The sequence below is a fragment of the Ips typographus genome, linkage group LG5 (genome assembly GCF_016097725.1).
Source record: "Ips typographus isolate SLU linkage group LG5, UJ_Ityp_2.0, whole genome shotgun sequence".
Lineage (NCBI taxonomy): Eukaryota > Metazoa > Arthropoda > Insecta > Coleoptera > Curculionidae > Ips > Ips typographus.
In genome coordinates, this window is record NC_138426.1 from 13,939,747 (window position 1) to 13,959,948 (window position 20,202).

At 32.9% G+C, this 20,202-nt stretch overlaps 1 protein-coding gene across 2 annotated transcripts in view; it reads right to left on the reverse strand.

Moving 5' to 3' along the window:
- Positions 1-20,202, reverse strand: part of LOC145729706 (uncharacterized) — a 34,581-nt gene that overhangs the window by 10,339 nt on the left and 4,040 nt on the right. For both annotated transcript variants that reach the window (XM_081980566.1, XM_081980568.1), the window contains one exon: positions 631-812. In XM_081980566.1, the coding sequence (XP_081836692.1) occupies positions 631-812 (182 nt within the window). The remainder of the gene's footprint in view (positions 1-630; positions 813-20,202) is intronic.

A 20,202-nucleotide genomic window follows, 5' to 3' on the forward strand; every position in this document is an offset into this window, starting at 1 on the left:
GTGACCATTTTCACTGTAAAAAAAGTTACGATACTTATTTTTTTTGTTTTGATGTTAAAAAAAGTCAAGTGATCTTTAAAATTAAATTTCATGATTGAAAATAGTCACGTGACCGTTTGCACTTTCAATAGAGTCACGTGATTTTCAAAATATCAGTTTAATCTCAAAAGCACTCACGTGACCTTATACATTTTATGATTGAAAATTGTCATGTAGACATTTTCAATGTAAAAAGAGACACGTGGTTTTAAAAAATATCAGTTTAAACTGAACAACGATCACGTGACCATTCAAATAATATTTTGACATTTAAAACGGTCACGTGATCTTCAGGATCCATTTTGACGTTAAAAGAAGTGTTGTAACCTTTAAAAAATTAATTTTATTATTGAAAATATTTCACGTGACCCTTGAAATAATATTTTCATAAAATCGTGCAAAAAAATACACTTTTTTTATGATTGATCCTCTTTTTGTAACTATCAACTAAATATTTAATGCATCTAATTACACTTTGTGGTAACTTTTGTAAGCCTTTCCCAAGCAAACGATAAAGAAATAATCAACTTTTACAGCAATTAAGCACTTTTTATAAAAGTGAAAGTAACTGATTACTTCTTAACAACTCACCTTGATTACTCAAAGATCCTCTCCTAGGAGGCATCCGATTATTTTCGGGTGCGCCAAATAATCTTTGGAAGGAATCGTTGCTTTGGGAAGCCCTCTTCGACATGAAGCTCCTGGATTTGATTGGAGAAGAATCGGTCGGGGAGCACAACACCTGGAAGATCTCGGAAGAACGATTGCGGACCCTGAAACGACACAACCTCATTAAAACCACGACTGAAATAAATTGTTTTTATCTTATTTAGAGCCACGACGTAGGTAGAGACATTACGGAAATCTCTAATGCATATTTCATGATCAGTGGCTGTGTATAGATGAACAATTACATCCCAATGGAACGATAATCTCAAGTGATTCGTTTTAAAAGTCTGGTACGTCCAGTGTGTGATTAACATACGGTCTGGTATTACTTTTATCAGGATATAGCAGACAATCAAATGTTAAGAAGTAGTAAATTGAATGATGACTGTCTAATTTTTTTCCGGTAGAAAATGTACAATAATAATCGTGCATATTCCTTTCAAATTACCACTTAAATTGTGCTTTTGATTGATGTCTTTAGTAGAAAGCACACCACTTTACACCTTTTACAATAATATCCCAGCTTTTCAGAGAACCTTCAAAGAAATCAACCATCACTTAAAGCCCCAAATTTTCAGTGCACTATAATTTATTACACATTATTAATGAAAGATCCATTCAATCAAAAAAGCCTTTTGATGCCTTTAAATATAAAGCCAGGAAGCGTTTGGCGTACATAAGTTCGGTGTATCAATAAAACGTATCGCTTTTCCTATACCCTTGAATAGAAAATAATGCATGCACTATTAGTACCATCTAACTGTTATTTTATTGGCCGTTTTTGATGGTTTTTACTATGTACGGCTTTTGGAAAATATGTTTCTAGGCCACTACGATCATTGAGCCACTAACAAAAGATCTAGTGCAATTGTAATGGTGAAAATATTCAACTAAATTGACTTTTTTTTCGGTGAAATTACTTCAACACAAATTTAAATTGAGACCTAAATATCGAATTTGGCCATTTATCCGTATCTGTCACCGATTTCCGGTTATCATCCAAAGAGTATTTTTGGATCATCACGAAAATAGTTTGCATGCAAAATATTACTGGATAACAGTGACAGACACGAAAAAGCGGGTCGAGATATTATTAACAAACAAATAGAGCTTAGAGCTTATTTTTGAAGTTTCCATGTATTTTAGATTCTAGACGACAGTCTGAATGACTAGATTCTAAGCCCTAGATGACTATTCTATAATTATTTCGGTTCAAAATGTTGCTTGAAAACAAACTTGCAATAAAAATAATTCTAGTTGAGCAAAACTGCTAATCTAAGTACTTTTCGAGTTTCCAGATATTCTAGATCCTAGAAGACAGTCTGAATAACTCGATTCTAAGCCCTAGAGACTATTCTAGAATTAATTAGGTCCAAAATGTCAATTGCAAGCAAATTTGCCATACAAATTATTTTATTAGGACAAAACTGCTAATCTAAGTACTTTTCGAGTTTCCAGATATTCTAGATCCTAGAAGGCAGTCTGAATAACTAGATTCTATGTACTAAATGACTATTCTAGAATTAATTACGTCCAAAATGTCAATTACAAGCAAATTTGCCATACAAATTATTTTATTAGGGCAAAACTGCTAATCTAAGTACTTTTCGAGTTTCCAGATATTCTAGATCCTAGAAGACAGTCTGAATAACTCGATTCTAAGCCCTAGAGACTATTCTAGAATTAATTAGGTCCAAAATGTCAATTGCAAGCAAATTTGCCATACAAATTATTTTATTAGGGCAAAACTGCTAATCTAAGTACTTTTCGAGTTTCCAGATATTCTAGATCCTAGAAGACAGTCTGAAGAACTAGATTCTAGGCCCTAAATGACTATTTTAGAATTAATTAGGTCCAAAATGTCAATTACAAGCAAATTTGCAATACAAATTATTCTATTAGGGCAAAACTGCTAATCTAAGTGCTTTTCGAGTTTCCAGATATTCTAGATCCTAGAAGACAGTCTGAATAACTAGATTCTAGGCCTTAAATGACTATTCTAGAATTAATTAGGTCCAAAATGTCAATTGCAAGCAAATTTGCAATACAAATTATTTTATTAGGGCAAAACTGCTAATCTAAGTACTTTTCGAGTTTCCAAATATTCTAGATCCTAGAAGACAGTCTGAATAACTAGATTCTAGGCCCTAGATGACTATTCTAGAATTAATTAGGTCCAAAATGTCAATTGCAAGCAAATTTGCCATACAAATTATTCTATTAGGGCAAAACTGCTAATCTAAGTACTTTTCGAGTTTCCAGATATTCTAGATCCTAGAAGACAGTCTGAATAACTAGATTCTAGGCCCTAGATGACTATTCTAGAATTAATTAGGTCCAAAATGTCAATTGCAAGCAAATTTGCCATACAAATTATTCTATTAGGGCAAAACTGCTAATCTAAGTACTTTTCGAGTTTCCAAATATTCTAGATCCTAGAAGACAGTCTGAATAACTAGATTCTAGGCCCTAGATGACTATTCTAGAATTAATTAGGTCCAAAATGTCAATTGCAAGCAAATTTGCCATACAAATTATTCTATTAGGGCAAAACTGCTAATCTAAGTACTTTTCGAGTTTCCAGATATTCTAGATCCTAGAAGACAGTCTGAATAACTAGATTCTAGGCCCTAAATGACTATTCTAGAATTAATTAGGTCCAAAATGTCAATTACAAGCAAATTTGCAATACAAATTATTCTATTAGGGCAAAACTGCTAATCTAAGTACTTTTCGAGTTTTCTGGTATTTTAGACTCCAGAAAACAGTTTGAAGGCCCTAGATGACTATTCTAGTTGTTTCTCGGTTATTCTATTATTCAAAAATAACCAAATTTTCAAAACTTTTTAAAAGTTAAAAAACGTGTTCTGCCTGCAGAAAAACTCTCTCTAGGGTAGAGTTTCGGTACGGTTTTGACGTTAGTGACAGTTGTCGCATGCTCTTGATAAAGTATTTATTAAAACAGTCACGTGACAACTGTCAAAGTAACAGTCATAAAACTCAAAACACGTCTTACATCAAAAATTGAAAGAAAACTGTTCAGAACCGTGATTTTTAATAATTCTTGACAAAATTTGACGGTTTTGACGTTAGTGACAGTTGTCACGTGACACCAGAATACTATTTACCTAGATAGTCACGTGACAGCTGTTAAAATTACATTCATTGCGTTATAAACCTGTCTTGATTCATATACTGCAAAAAACGGTTCTCAATTGAAATTTTGACAAATTCTGAACAAAAGTTGACAGTTTTGACATTAGTGACAGTTGTCACGTAATTTTGGGATGCTATTTATTAAAAACAGTCACGTAAAAACTGTCATAAAGCTCAAAAACACGTCTTGACTGATTCTGGGCAAAATTTGACAGTTTTAAGGTTAGTGCCAGTTGCTGCATGATCTTGATAAAGTATTTAAAAGAGTCACGTGACAACTGTCAAACTAACAGTTATAAAACTCAAAAACACGTCTTGTAGATCCTAGAAGACAGTCTGAATAACTAGATTCTAGGCCCTAAGTGACTATTCTAGAATTAATTACGTCCAAAATGTCAATTGCAAGCAAATTTGCCATACAAATTATTCTATTAGGGCAAAACTGCTAATCTAAGTACTTTTCGAGTTTTCAGGTATTCTAGACCCCAGAAAACAGTCTGAAGGCCCTAGATGACTATTCTAGTCGTTTCTCGGTTATTCTATTATTCAAAAATAACGAATTTTAAAAACTTCTCTAGGATAGAGTTTCTAATTTTCTAAAACTTTCCCCATTTTACCGACCCTGTATCTCAAAAGTTAAACAAAATCCCCATACATGCAGCACCAATTTGGCTCACCCTGTATAGTCAGAATTCAGTGGGGTTCCGGTGGCCTTAATTAAGAGTGCAAAAGTCAGTTTTTCCCTCTCTCCTAACTGAGAAAAAAATTGCCTAAGTTGAGGTGGTTTGATTGTCTCTAACTGTGGAACAAGAAACACTTACAAAATGTACAACTAAGAGGAAGTACTTGAAGAAAAAGTATCTTAAACTGACAATCATCGAGACTTTTAAAGAACCAAGTGTAAAATAATTGTCGGAACAATTCAAAGCAGAGAAACTATAAAAGGACGAAACATCATCTTCAGCCGCTCTACTTTCTATCTAGGAGCTACTCGAACCTAGACAATCCACCCATATGCAAGTAAGGTTTCATAAGTAACTCGAGTTCAATTACACCATATGAAATTGATCCCAAATATAGAGTTACGACGTACGGCTTACGTAATGTTACATTGTACGTTTCCTGTCTAATTATCACTTTACAAAAACCTGTCTTTTTTCCGATAGAGCTATAGATTTGAAACAGGTTGAGTAATAACACACAATTAAAGGTACAACAAGCAAACAAATTGTCTAGTGAAAGTAAATAATGCCCGAAAAGTTGTAAAAATGTTTATTTGTTTCACGTTGGCCACTAAAAACGAAGAGAAAGGACAAACCACGTAAAGTAAAAGTCTGGATGGCCATTCAGGCAGAATCTTTGACAAGATCTTTTCTAATCCTTTATTCAGGAAATTCCTGTCAGTGTGAATGCCGTTTGTAGTAATGTCAATTAATTCAGTATATCAAGATTTAAATGGCATTGATTACATTTAAATACTGTCAAAATGGAATTGCGTGAATGAAAGTGCTCGCGATTTATTAACGTTGGCTCTAGGAAAAAATACCGACATTGTAGATTTGACCTTATTTTTCTTTTAAACTCTAATTAAAGCCAGTTTGTGTCTATATCTGAAGAATCGCGGAGTTGTGTGCGTAAAAATGCGGATATATCCAAGTTGGTGATTCGAACTGGGCCGTCACGGGGAAAATAAATCTTTACACTCAACTAGTACGATAAAACATGTTAATTGATGAAAGCAAACACTCACAGTTAATTAATTTAAAGTTGATTCTTCTCATCAAGAGCGGCAAAGAAAGTTTTGCTTCTATTTTTGGGGCAAACGCAAATGACAGAATTGTTTAACTGAAATAAACGATTCCTTTTTATTTTACGGTTATTTTGACCATAAACATTACATTCCAACCTAAATATTTGTTTGAAACTATGAAAATCGCGTAGCAGTGTAACTTAAGAACCAAAAATGTATGTCAAAAAATGTGCGATACGTATCAGTAATGCCAGAGATGTTCAAGTCAAATGGTAGTTATTTCATAGGGTTATACAGGTCTAGAAATTTTAAAATTATACCTACATACCAATATTCTTTTGAAAACAGTCACGTGACAACTGTCAAAGTAACCGTTCAGAACCGAGATTTTGAATAATTCTTGACAGTTTTGACGTTAGTCTAAACTGGAATTTTAACAAAGATTGACAGTTTTGACATTAGTGACAGTTGTCACGTAATTTTGGGATACTATTTATTAAAAAAAGTCACGTAAAAACTGTCAAAAAACTGTCATAAAGCCAAAAAACACGTCTTCTACAGAATACTGCAAAGTGCTGCTCTGAACTGTAATCTTGACTGATTATGGACAAAATTTGACAGTTTTGACGTTAGTGACAGTTGTCGCATGCTCTTAATAAAGTATTTATTAAAACAGTCACGTGACAACTGTCAAAGTAACAGTTATAAAACTCAAAAACACGTCTTGCATCGAATATTGCAAGAAAACTGTTCAGAACCATGATTTTGAATAATTCTTGACAAAATTTGACGGTTTTGACGTTAGTGACAGTTGTCACGTGACACCAGAATACTATTTACCTAGATAGTCACGTGACAGCTGTTAGAATTACATTCATTGCGTTATAAACCTGTCTCGATTCATATACTGCAAAAAACGGTTCTCAATTGAAATTTTGACAAATTCTGGACAAAAGTAGACAGTTTTGACATTAGTGACAGTTGTCACGTAATTTTGGGATACTATTTATTAAAGACAGTCACGTAAAATCTGTCATAAAGCTCAAAAACACGTCTTGCATCGCATATTGCAAGAAAACTGTTCAGAACCATGATTTTGAATAATTCTTGACAAAATTTTACAGTTTTGCCGTTAGTGACAGTTCAGTCACGTGACACTAGAATACTATTTATCTAGATAGTCACGTGACAGCTGTTAAAATTACATTCATTGCGTTATAAACCTGTCTCGATTCATATACTGCAAAAAACGGTTCTCAATTGTAATTTTGACAAATTCTGGACAAAAGTTGACAGTTTTGACATTAGTGACAGTTGTCACGTAATTTTGGGATACTATTTATTAAAGACAGTCACGTAAAAACTGTCATAAAGCTCAAAAACACGTCTTGCATCGAATATTGCAAGAAAACTGTTCAGAACCATGATTTTGAATAATTCTTGACAAAATTTGACGGTTTTGACGTTAGTGACAGTTCAGTCACGTGACACTAGAATACTATTTATCTAGATAGTCACGTGACAGCTGTTAGAATTACATTCATTGCGTTATAAACCTGTCTCGATTCATATACTGCAAAAAACGGTTCTCAATTGTAATTTTGACAAATTCTGGACAAAAGTTGACAGTTTTGACATTAGTGACAGTTGTCACGTAATTTTGGGATACTATTTATTAAAGACAGTCACGTAAAAACTGTCATAAAGCTCAAAAACACGTCTTGCATCGCATATTGCAAGAAAACTGTTAGTGACAGTTCAGTCACGTGACACTAGAATAGTATTTACCTAGATAGTCACGTGACAGCTGTTAAAATTACATTCATTGCGTTATAAACCTGTTTTGATTCATATACTGCAAAAAACGGTTCTCAATTGAAATTTTGACAAATTCTGGACAAAAGTTGACAGTTTTGACGTTAGTGAGAGTTGTCACGTAATTTTGGGATACCATTTATTAAAGACACACGTAAAAACTGTCATAAAGCTGAAAAACACGTCTTCTACAGAATACTGACTGATTCTGGACAAAAGTTGACAGTTGTCACATGATCTTGATAAAGTATTTAAAAGAGTCACGTGATAACTGTCAAACTAACAGTTATAAAACCCAAAAACACGTTTTGTATCGAATATTGCAAGAAAACTGTTCAGAACCGTGATGTTGAATAATTCCTGACAAAATTTGACAGTTTTGACGTTAGCAACAGTTGTCAGATGATTCTAAGAAGCTATTTATTAAAATAGTCACAAATATCACGGTCGTGGAAGTCAAAACCAGCATTCCTTCAAGTACTGTAAGAAAATTGTAGTTTTTAGAAGATTCACGACACAGTTACCGGGTTTTGACGTTACTGGCGGTTGTCACGTGACACTAGAATACTATTTATTTAGATAGTCACGTGACAGCTGTGAAAAATTAATTTCATTACGTTATAAACTTGTCTTAATTCATATACTACAAAAAACGGTTCTCAATTGAAATTTTCACAAATTCTGGACAAAATTTGACAGTTTTGACGTTAGTGACAGTTGTCACGTGATTTAAAGATGCTATTTATTAAAATAGTCACAAATATCACGGTCATGGAAGTCAAAACCAGCATTCCTTCAAATACTGTAAAAAACTGTAGTTTTTAGAAGAGTCACGACAAAATTACCGGATTTTGACGTTACTGGCGATTGTCACGTGACACCAGAATACTATTTATTTAGATAGTCACGTGACAGCTGTGAAGAATTAATTTCATTGCGTTATAAACTTGTCATAATTCATATACTACAAAAAACTGTTCTCAATGGAAATTTTCACAAATTCTGTACAAAATTTGACAGTTTTGACGTTAGTGACAGTTGTCACGTGATTTAAAGATGCTATTTATTAAAACAGTCACAAATTTCACGGTCATGGAAGTCAAAACCAGCATTCCTTCAAGTACTGTAAGAAAATTGTAGTTTTTAGAAGATTCACGACACAGTTACCGGGTTTTGACGTTACTGGCGATTGTCACGTGACACTAGAATACTATTTATTTAAATAATCACGTGACAGTAGTGATAATTCCATGAAAAGTAGAAGAAACTAATAGGTCTGTTCGTAGAGGCAATTTCAAACTGGTTTCCAACTGAAAATGAAAAATTGTTGGCTTTTATTGGTTGAATGCTCACGTGACATTGACGTTTTAACGGTAATGGCCAATAGCTGGACATATTCCTCTGATTATTATTTGGAGATTCGTTCTGCGAACAGACCTATGGCAGATCAATGCTGTAGACAAAGATGGAGATAAACTCTGTGATATGCTTCAGTGTACCAAAACGAATGTGACATCATTTGACAGTCACAATAATTTATTCAGACTTTGTGATGAAATGGTCACGTGACTAACTGTTGAATGACGTAGTGAAAAGAAAGTAATTGCTCCTCTCTCTGTCAGTGTCATTAATGTTCTGGAAAACCAAGTAAGGTGATTGGTCAAAAATGCAGTTTTAGTTTCCTGCTTTTTTTGACCAATCACAAACTACGAATACTACATTTACCACTTACATATTTATGTGTTTTTTTTTGCATTTAAACTCAATTAATTGTTCTTGTAATAAATAACCAATAACATTCAATGACTTTACTATAAAAAGCAACGATTTACACTAATCGTTTAGAACGTTCCATTATTCTTTAATACTTTAATTACTATTGGAATTACCTATGGGTCTAAAACAGTGACTTACAAAAAGAAATCAGTAATTAATAGAAAAGTTAAACATTTATTTAAATCTGACGCTTGTGATTAATTGCAAAACGGCAAAAACGATTACCCTGGAAGGTTTAATCTAAAATAAATAATAACAACCATACCAATTAAAATTTCTTAGTGGAATTAATAGGCTGAACGACGTTTCAATTTGTGTGATTATTTCCTATTGGCATTGTGTTCGGTTATTAGGATTGTTTGATCTAAAAGCAATATTTAATAAAGCGATTTTTTTTTTGGGGGCCCGGTTTTTGCCACACCCCGTACATCCGGATTTCGTGTGCATTGACTGGTAACTTATTACTGTTATAAAGCCTCTAAAAATCAGCGACGTGTAAAAGCATCGCTTATAATTTACCAACTAGGCAAAACAAATTACCCGTTAACCATCCAGTCCAGTTGTGGACTACTTTATATTTTATTAACCGATTTGTATTATTTTTTTTGAATTTTCAATTCTAAACTCGTTTACTATTTCATTCAATGCAGTTTAGAGGAGAAACTTGCAAGTTTATTAACTGAATTTGTATGGTGAAATGTCCAGATGTCCGTTTCACTTAATTATCGTACAAATCCGCGGATTATTTAAATAACCATAAAATGGTTTAGTAAAACGCTAATTAGTACTTGCATAAAGGAATCACCGACATTTTCTGTCACCTATCAGCAGGCTTAACGCACTTGTAAACACTGTACGGTTGCGGATAATTAAAATTCAATACCAATAATTAAGCACATCTCTTAAGGAAGTTAATGGTAATTTTAAAACGAAAGGATGCATCCGACATTCTGGTGCGTTTATAGAAAGGTACAGTCTTTTTTATGAATGGAGATTCGCATTGTGCGCTCAACGGTTTTGTGTCGGTTTCAGGGGGAAAAAACCATCTACAAAGAAACCGTATTCCCTCAAATTTTACTCGATCAATCAAAATGTTCACATTTAGAGGTCCGTAATGAATCTTTCATAAATCAGATTGTTATCCGTCTATCAGAAGCAAGCCAAATTTATTTATTCTTCCAGTAACCCTGAAATTTTTATTTGTTCCCCGTTATTCTTTGCGGAAATTACATCCTGCTATTTTTCTGCATGATAATCAGTTTGCCTCGACGGCTCAAAAGCCAGTCCTAGTATTGATTGAGTTTAGGCTTGAAATATTGAGTGAATTTCTCAGTATTGAACTTGAATTGTTACAATAGTTAGTTTGGTTGCATAACTTTACACACACCTGTCATTGAAGAAGATGTCCTCACTGAAATTTAAATACAATAGTAAACTTGAACCTTTCGTTTATTAAAATGGTTCGAGGAAGGTCGTTAAGGTAGGTGTAGGAATTTTAAAATTTGCATTAATTCAACGGAAAAAACAGTAAAAGAAATCTTCCAGTAAAAAAAGCATTGTTTTACACTTTCTATGGACAGAAACATTATAATCACAAAAAAGACTAGAAAATGGTTAATTTTTAATTGTACAAGTTCGAACCAACCTAACCCTAATCCTCTCAGAACTATAGTAAAAAATTAGTAAAATTGGCATCACTGTCTGAAACTTGAAAAAAATACAAATTCAATGATTGTCAAAATCACTTTGAAAAAAATCTCCTCCCTAGAAACTGAAGAGAAAGATGAAGAAGGTTACAAAGAAACTTTAACCTAATACAAGAATTTTGAAAATAGGTGGTGGTTTTGAAACATTCTTGCAACGTTTAGAACAAGGCCTCAGACAATTTTAAAAAAATTGTGCAAGATTTATTACACTCGTTTTGGCAATTTTGAAAAAATTTCTGCACTCTTATAGAGGCTTCTGGCAATTTTTGGAAAGTTTTCAGTAGTATTTAGAGGCAAAAAATTCGTGGAAGATCTAAGGCTCTCGTGGAAGCTTTTAGTGATTTTCAGTAGTATTTAGAGGCCTCTGGCAATTTTTGGAAATTTTTGCACACTTATAGAAGCTTCTGGCAATTTTTGGAAAGTTTCCATTAGTATTTAGAGGCCTCTGGCAATTTTTGGAAATTTCTGCACTCTTATAGAGGCTTCTGGCAATTTTTGGACAGTTTTTAGTAGTATTTAGAAGCATCTGGCAATTTTAAAAATATTGTAGAAGTTTTAAGACACTCGTAGAGGCTTCTGGCAATTTTTGGAAAGTTTCCATTAGTATTTAGAGGCATCTAGCAATTTTAAAAATATTGTGGAAGTTTTAAGACACTCGTAGAGGCTTCTGGCAATTTTTGGAAAGTTTCCATTAGTATTTAGAGGCATCTAGCAATTTTAAAAATATTGTGGAAGTTTTAAGACACTCGTAGAGGCTTCTGGCAATTTTTGGAAAGTTTCCATTAGTATTTAGAGGCATCTAGCAATTTTAAAAATATTGTGGAAGTTTTAAGACACTCATAGAGGCTTTTGGCAATTTTCAGTAGTATTTATAGGACTCTGGCAATTTTGAGAAATTTTTGCACACTTTTAGAAGCTTCTGGCAATTTTTGGACAGTTTTTAGTAGTATTTAGAAGCATCTGGCAATTTTAAAAATATTGTAGAAGTTTTAAGACACTCGTAGAGGCTTTTGGCAATTTTCAGTAGTATTTATAGGACTCTGGCAATTTTTAAAAATTTTTGCACACTTTTAGAAGCTTCTGGCAATTTTTGGACAGTTTTTAGTAGTATTTAGAAGCATCTGGCAATTTTAAAAATATTGTAGAAGTTTTAAGACACTCGTAGAGGCTTTTGGCAATTTTCAGTAGTATTTATAGGACTCTGGCAATTTTGAGAAATTTTTGCACACTTTTAGAGGCTTCTGGCAATTTTTGGACAGTTTTTAGTAGTATTTAGAAGTATCTGGCAATTTTAAAAATATTGTGAAAGTTTTAAGACACTCGTAGAGGCTTTTGGCAATTTTCAGTAGTATTTATAGGACTCTGGCAATTTTGAGAAATTTTTGCACACTTTTAGAGGCTTCTGGCAATTTTTGGACAGTTTCCATTAGTATTTAGAGCAATCTTGCAATTTTAAAAATATTGTGGAAGTTTTAAGACACTCGTAGAGGCTTCTGGCAATTTTCAGTAGTATTTATAGGACTCTGGCAATTTTTGGACAGTTTTTAGTAGTATTTAGAGGCATCTGGAGATTTTAAAAAATCTTGGCAGTTTGGAAAAATGTTTGCAAGGTTTAGAACACTTGTTAAAAGTTCTGGCAGTTTTTGGAATGTTTCCATTAGTATTTAGAGACATCTGGCAAATTTTAAAAATATTGTGGAAGTTTTAAAATAGTCGTAGAGGCTTCTGGCAATTTTCAGTAGTATTTATAGGCCTCTAGCTTCTGGCAATTTTTGAAATGTTTCCATTAGTATTTAGAAACATCTGGCAATTTTAAAAAAATTGTGGAAGTTTTAACACTCGTGGAGACTCCAAACTCAAATTTTACTAAATTGATGTTTGAAAATCTGTATTAATTATTCTAGTAGACATATTTTGTTTATGTTGTCAAGAAATTGTCATTTTGTTCAGTTTTACACTTCTGGTAAAATTGAGCTATCTCATTTAAAACTAGTCTGTATGCAAAAGTGTCCTCTTTGGTTTTGGAATAGCTTTGTTAACTCGTGTATTGTCCAAGTTATGAAATAAAGAAAACAGATCAAATTATTTCAGCATTGTATCGTAAATTGCAAATAACACAAAACATTTTACAACCATAAAATTCTGCTATTTAGAAAGTCAATACAAATTTTCTTTTTGTAATTAAATTTCAACAACCTATTAAATCCACACGTTACATTGTGTAACTAAAATTTAACAAAACCCTTTGACCCCGAGCCACTGTTTCCTAACCATTAAAATATTCTCTCAACCCTTAATATAATAAATAGCCACCCTAAAATCATTGTTATGATATTTCCGAAAATTTAACAATTTGCTCTAATCATGGTGGTTATAACGAAACTGTTTCTAAATGGACGTGATTAATTACTCGATGATTAATGAATTTGTTTAATTAGCTTTCCAGAATTTTAATGTTTGCAGGAGTATAGGTTTTAGGTTAAATTGCCAGCAGTTTTTTCACTTTGGAATTCAGTGAAAAATTCGCATTTTGCGTGACAAAAAAAAGCATAATTAAATTACATCTTTATCTCACACGTACGCCATTGATAAAAATTCTCATTAAATCTTACTTCTTAATTTTTTCCGGCACTTGATTACATTGTGGCTTTGAGGAAGACAGTTACTCTAGTGCAGTAATTTAAAGTCGCTTCCTGCGTATTGTCTCTAGAAGTAAGTAGGAATTAACAGTCTCTAATTGCCTCTATAAGCTTTTACATTAAGGAAGTGCAAAATTTCATCTTGGACTTCAAATCAATTTAATTAAGAGGTAATGTCGAGTCCGAACCACGCATGGTGGTTATTAGAGTCATTAATTTAGTACCATTTTTATTGCCCATTAATCAGTATTATTGACTGGATCTATGAAGAATGGATTCGGGCTGGTGTGCGGCCCATTAATTCACCTTAGATGGTTTCCGTCATCTTGTTGTGGTGTGACGAATTTCGACTTTCTTCCTCGTTTAATCATACCCGGCCCTAATTTCCCGTTAAATTCTTCCCAAGCCATTTATTTGCCAAAGGACCGGTGCATGGGACAATGAACCATTGTTCGGATTAATATAGTGGGGCTTTTTTGCTAGTGCTGGCAATTTGTAGAAGATAATCGGAGTGTAGAACGTTTGGAATGTCATTTAAATTGTCTTCCGCAAAGTCCTCCGCACATTCTTAATTGGTTTACCTGGTCTTTTGACTCGTCTTGGAAAAACGTTCGAAAAGATGGTGTTTTGAGCAATGAATGTGATTGATGATATTCTTGGCCGTAAATGTTTTATTTATAAAAGTAAGCTACAGAAAGAGAGTTATTTAAATACTTTTTGAAACTCAATATCTCGGTAACATGAAGAGCTAGAGAGGCCTGCTTCGGTTCATTTTGTAGTATTTTTTATCCCTTTTCTAATGGCGTTTCAGTGAAATCTATAGGAGTTCAAATAAAAAAGTTACAATCAGTCAAAAATTGAAAAAATGTCACTTTTGCAAAAAGTGCAATTTTGGCAATTTTTTATTTTGCTCTAGGAGGGTTCTAATGCACAGCAAAGGGCATATTTATACCAAAGGACCTTCAATTAAGTCAAATAAGTACAAAAAAAGCACTTTAAAATTTTAATTTTTCAAAAAAATTGAAAGAATGGGGGGGTATAGATGTCTTTTTTTACTACTTTTCGAAATTAAATATCTCGGTAACGTGAAGAGCTAAAGAGGCCTGTTTTGGTTCATTTTGTAGTATTTTGTATCCTCTTTCTAATGGCGTTTGAGTGAAATTTATAAGAGTTCAAATAAAAAAGTTACACTCATTCAAAAATTGAAAAAATGTCATTTTTGCAAAAAGTGCCATTTTGGCAATTTTTTATTTTGCTCCATGAGGGTTCCAATGCACAGCAAAGGGCATATTTATACCAAAGGACCTTAAATTAGGTGAAATAAGTACAAAAAAAGCACTTTAAATTTTTTATTTTTCAAAAAAATCGAAAGAATGGGGGGGTATTTGAGTGCTTTTTTTACTACTTTTTGAAATTAAATATCTCGGTAACGTGAAGAGCTAGAGAGGCCAGTTTTGGTTCATTTTGTAGTATTTTTTATCCCTTTTCCAATGGCGTTTCAGTGAAATTTATAGGAGTTCAAATAAAAAAGTTACAATCAGTCAAAAATTGAAAATATGTCACTTTTGCAAAAAGTGCAATTTTGGCAATTTTTTATTTTGCCGTAGGAGGGTTCTAATGCACAGCAAAGGGCATATTTACACCAAAGGACCTTCAATTAAGCGAAATAAGTACAAAAAAAGCACTTTAAAATTTTTCATTTTTCAAAAAAATTTAAAGAATGGGGGGGGTATTAGATGTTTTTTTTTACTACTTTTTGAAATTAAATATCTCGGTAACGTGAAGAGCTAGAGAGGCCAGTTTTGGTTCATTTTGTAGTATTTTTTATCCCTTTTCCAATGGCGTTTCAGTGAAATTTATAGGAGTTCAAATAAAAAAGTTACAATCAGTCAAAAATTGAAAATATGTCACTTTTGCAAAAAGTGCAATTTTGGCAATTTTTTATTTTGCCGTAGGAGGGTTCTAATGCACAGCAAAGGGCATATTTACACCAAAGGACCTTCAATTAAGCGAAATAAGTACAAAAAAAGCACTTTAAAATTTTTCATTTTTCAAAAAAATTTAAAGAATGGGGGGGTATTAGATGTTTTTTTTTACTACTTTTTGAAATTAAATATCTCGGTAACATGAAGAGCTAGAGAGGCCAGTTTTGACTCATTTTGTAGTATTTTTTATCCTTTTTCTAATGGCGTTTCAGTGAAGTTTATAGGAGTTCAAATAAAAAAGTTACAATCATTCAAAAATTGAAAAAATGTCACTTTTGCAAAAAGTGCAATTTTGGCAATTTTTTATTTTGCTCTAGGAGGGTTCTAATGCACAGTAAAGGGCATATTTATACCAAAGGACCTTAAATTAGGTGAAATAAGTACAAAAAAAGCACTTTAAATTTTTTATTTTTCAAAAAAATCGAAAGAATGGGGGGGTATTTGAGTGCTTTTTTTACTACTTTTTGAAATTCAATATCTCGGTAACGTGAAGAGCTAGAGAGGTCAGTTTTGGCTCATTTTGTAGTATTTTTTATGCTTTTTCTAATGGTGTTTCAATGAAATCTATAGGAGTTCAAATAAAAAAGTTACAATCATTCAAAAATTGAAAAAATGTCACTTTTGCAAAAAGTGCAATTTTGGCAATTTTTTATTTTGCCCTAGGAGGGTTCTAATGCACAGCAAAGGGCATATTTATACCAAAGGACCTTCAATTAAGTCAAATAAGTACAAAAAAAGCACTTTAAAATTTTAATTTTTCAAAAAAATTGAAAGAATGGGGGGGTATAGATGTCTTTTTTTACTACTTTTCGAAATTAAATATCTCGGTAACGTGAAGAGCTAGAGAGGCCAGTTTTGGTTCATTTTGTAGTATTTTTTATCCTTTTTCTAATGGCGTTTCAGTGAAGTTTATAGGAGTTCAAATAAAAAAGTTACAATCATTCAAAAATTGAAAAAATGTCACTTTTGCAAAAAGTGCAATTTTGGCAATTTTTTATTTTGCCCTAGGAGGGTTCTAATGCACAGCAAAGGGCATATTTATACCAAAAGATCTTAAATTAAGTAAAATAAGTTCAAAAAAAGAACAAGTGCATATTTATGCCAAAGGGCAGGATATTAATCGGAACAGGCTCCAAAAATACATCCTAAACAATATCAAATTGCTTTTAACTATCAATAAATTAAATTATCTCAAAAAAACTAAGTGTTTACATAATGATTATTTAAAAAAATATATTCTTATTAACTTTCTCACAAAAGTCCTAATGCTATTAATTGAATTAAACAGGAACAAATTGCACATTTTATGGTTATTAGAACAGGGTCATGTTTCATTCAAGATTATCCATGAATTATTTACATTTCGTTGAATTATTATACCACTCGATTATTCCACATTTTTTGCTAGTTTGTACGGTTAAATATACATTTTTCTATGGTTTTCAGGTTGTTGTACTTTTAAAGCAAATTTAGAGTTAATGGTGTTTTCCTACCGAACTTTCTATAGTGCACTAAAATCTCTACTGCTAAAGCAAAGAAATAACCAGGATTTGTTATCGAAGCAAATATTGCCATAAGGAACTCATTTAAGTATGCAAATTTGTTAAAACTATTATTTAAACGGTGATCTATAACAAAAATAACTAAGAGGTCAAAAATAAAGCACTTCATGTCATCGATCTATTAATCGTTAAGTTCATCGACCTGAAGGTTTGCTAAATCCCTCAACAAACTCCTTCTTTTCTAAGTTTTCCTCTATTTTAACCTTCTAAATTTGAGTCATTTATGATTTGGAAAGCGCTTTCCAATTTTTTTCTTTGACTATAGTAAAGGGATGCTATTTTCAGACACTAAAATGCGTTCGACATGACCTATCCTATCCACAAAGTGCTGTATGGTTTCTTTAGAATGCGGATATGTATTTTGTACAGAGATATACTTAGACGGAAACTGATGGCAGTCTATGCTATAGATAATTTTATGATAAAGTGCTTGATTAACTACTGTGAGTTAATAATAATATAGATAAGCGCCTTTCTACTAACAGATACAATCTGTAAATCACACTTGAAAAATTGCTGCTTTATATGAAGCAGATTCGTCACTTCAAGAGATGATATCTGTTTGATCGCTGATCAGAACGTTGAAGTGTTACTTTCATTTCGCGTTATTACCCGATCGCACTTTCTTACAAGATCGTATCGGATTATTAACATTTATTGAGTATACACTACAAAAATGCTTGTTTTCACATTCTCGCAATATGCAATTTTCGGAACCATTCAGGAACACGTTAATTCGCTTTTGTTCTAACGGGAAACGACGGTGTCGAAAGACGCGAAAAAATTTACCGTAGATGCATTGTGGTAAGTACGGTTTTCGTAACGGCAACTCAAATGTGTATCCCAATTATTGATTGTTTCTCGGTAATTTTAAAGTAATTAGAAATTCTGCTCCACGAGCCTAGCCGAAAGTTTACCACCGATAACGGTTCAGGTGTGCCATTTTACGTGTGTGTTAAGCCTGGTATAACGCACGGGCGTAATATCAACTAAACAGACCAGGTAGGGAACTTCATAGGTTTTTAATGCAGATTCTCTCAGGTTCAGTGAATTGTAGCTTGCATGTTAAGATTTATGTATGCTGTAACAGAAATAACAGTTCGCTTAGAAACAACCGCAAAAAAAGCATTACAAAATTTAGTATGCTTGAGTTTGCAGGTGGAATAAATAAATCAACTTTGGGTGTAGCAGAAAAGACTGAAGCTTTATCATACTCTGAGATATTGAAAAACTAGAGTCAACTTTGACAATCTCTAGAAATCTAACGGTACAACTTAGCCTGATCCGTACAACGTCACGTGATAGCCCCATTCATTAGCTTTCTTTTGTCATATGGTGTGTCTATACCAAATGTAAGAAATAAGCAAGTTATAGACTATTTTTTGGAAAAGTGCACGAAATTTTAACTCAAATTTGGGATTGTTTCTATTTTGCTCAGTCAAAGTGACTAGTTTTACTAATTTGAAACTGAGGAACACGAATCTAACGTCTATTTTGCTCTAATTGGTACGGTTCAGGAGATGCCATTAAATTTATGACAATTTTGACAGTTTTTAAGGAGTGGCACCTTTAAAAAAGTACATTTTGACAAATGACACTTCACGTCACATTTTTACCATTAACCTTGAGCTTAGCTAGCAGTCAAACTCAATTTTCACGATTAAAGAATTTTTCGAAAAATTCCATGGACACCCCTTAGAAAAATGTCTCAAATTCAATTTTTTTTCAAGATCACACGGTGCTTTCTACAGAAAAGTGTCATATTTAGTAAATACATGGTAAAAATTTCACATCTCAAACTCAAACGCTTTTCAAGATATTCATGAAAATATCCGGAAAAAAAATAATCAACTTTGACGTTTTTTAGCTGCCAAACGGTACAGCTTAGCCTGATCCGGACAACGTCACGTGATAGCCCCACTTATTAGCTTTCTTTTGTCATATGGTGTGTCTATACCAAATGTAAGAAATAAGCAAGTTATGGACAATTTTTTGGAAAAGTGCACGAAATTTTAACTCAAATTTGGGATTGTTACTATTTTGCTCAGTCAGAGTGACTAGTTTTACTAATTTGAAACTGAGGAACACGAATCTAACGTCTATTTTGCTCTAAGTGGCACGGTTTCTGAGATGACCGTAAATTTATTACAATTTTGACAGTTTAAGGCGTGACAATACAAACAAACGTCACCACTATTTCCGCCATATTGGAATTTTTGACAAGCACCTTCTAGGCTTTCTTGTATAGTAGGCGGTGCTTAGCCTGATCCGAACAACGTCACGTGATAGCCCACCGCCTACTATACTAGAAAGTCAAAAATTCCAATATGGCGGAAATAGTGGTGACAGTTTGCGTTTGTTTGTATTGTGGAAATTGAGTTTTTTGAGGATTAGATGAATTTTTACGGTTTAAAATCAAAACTTGAGGTTATTTGCGTAAGTTATTTTTGTTTGCCAAGTTTTTCAAGCTGCAGTGTAACAGCAATTCAGGAAAAAGCCCAACTGTGTCAGGTTTTTCTTTAAAAAAAACCGGATCTAACTCAACAGTGGTTGAACACTTTGAAGTGGAATGATTTTACTCCAATACTATACTCAATGGTAAGTACCAGTGCTTTCTAGTACAGTAAACTTATTAGGTACTTGTTACATGCACATCAGGTGTGAGTTACATTTTAAAGCATCCTTCATTCTGAGAGCAATAAAAATAATTTTGAATGAATGTTCTTGGTAATAACATAAGGACCATTTACCAGTTTTCTTACCTAGTTTCAAGGATTTACAGATTTTCTCACATTGAACAGTCTTTAAACTAGTTTGCTGTGTGTTGTACTTTCCAGAACAAATGTTCTAACCAATTTGTTTAGGCTGGACTTGATTGTGCATAAAAAGCTCTATCTAATACATATCTGGATCAGGAATGAACCTTTCTTTGATTTTTCACTCACCTTCCAATCAACTACACGAAACAATTTAAAAAAAAAAACATATTTTTTACTGCATCTGCATAGGTTTGTGTATAAAACGAAAACCTCTAACGCCGCCATTAAAAGTGACATTTTAAGTTTTCTAGTATAGAGGGCGGTGGATAGCCCCATTAATATTAGC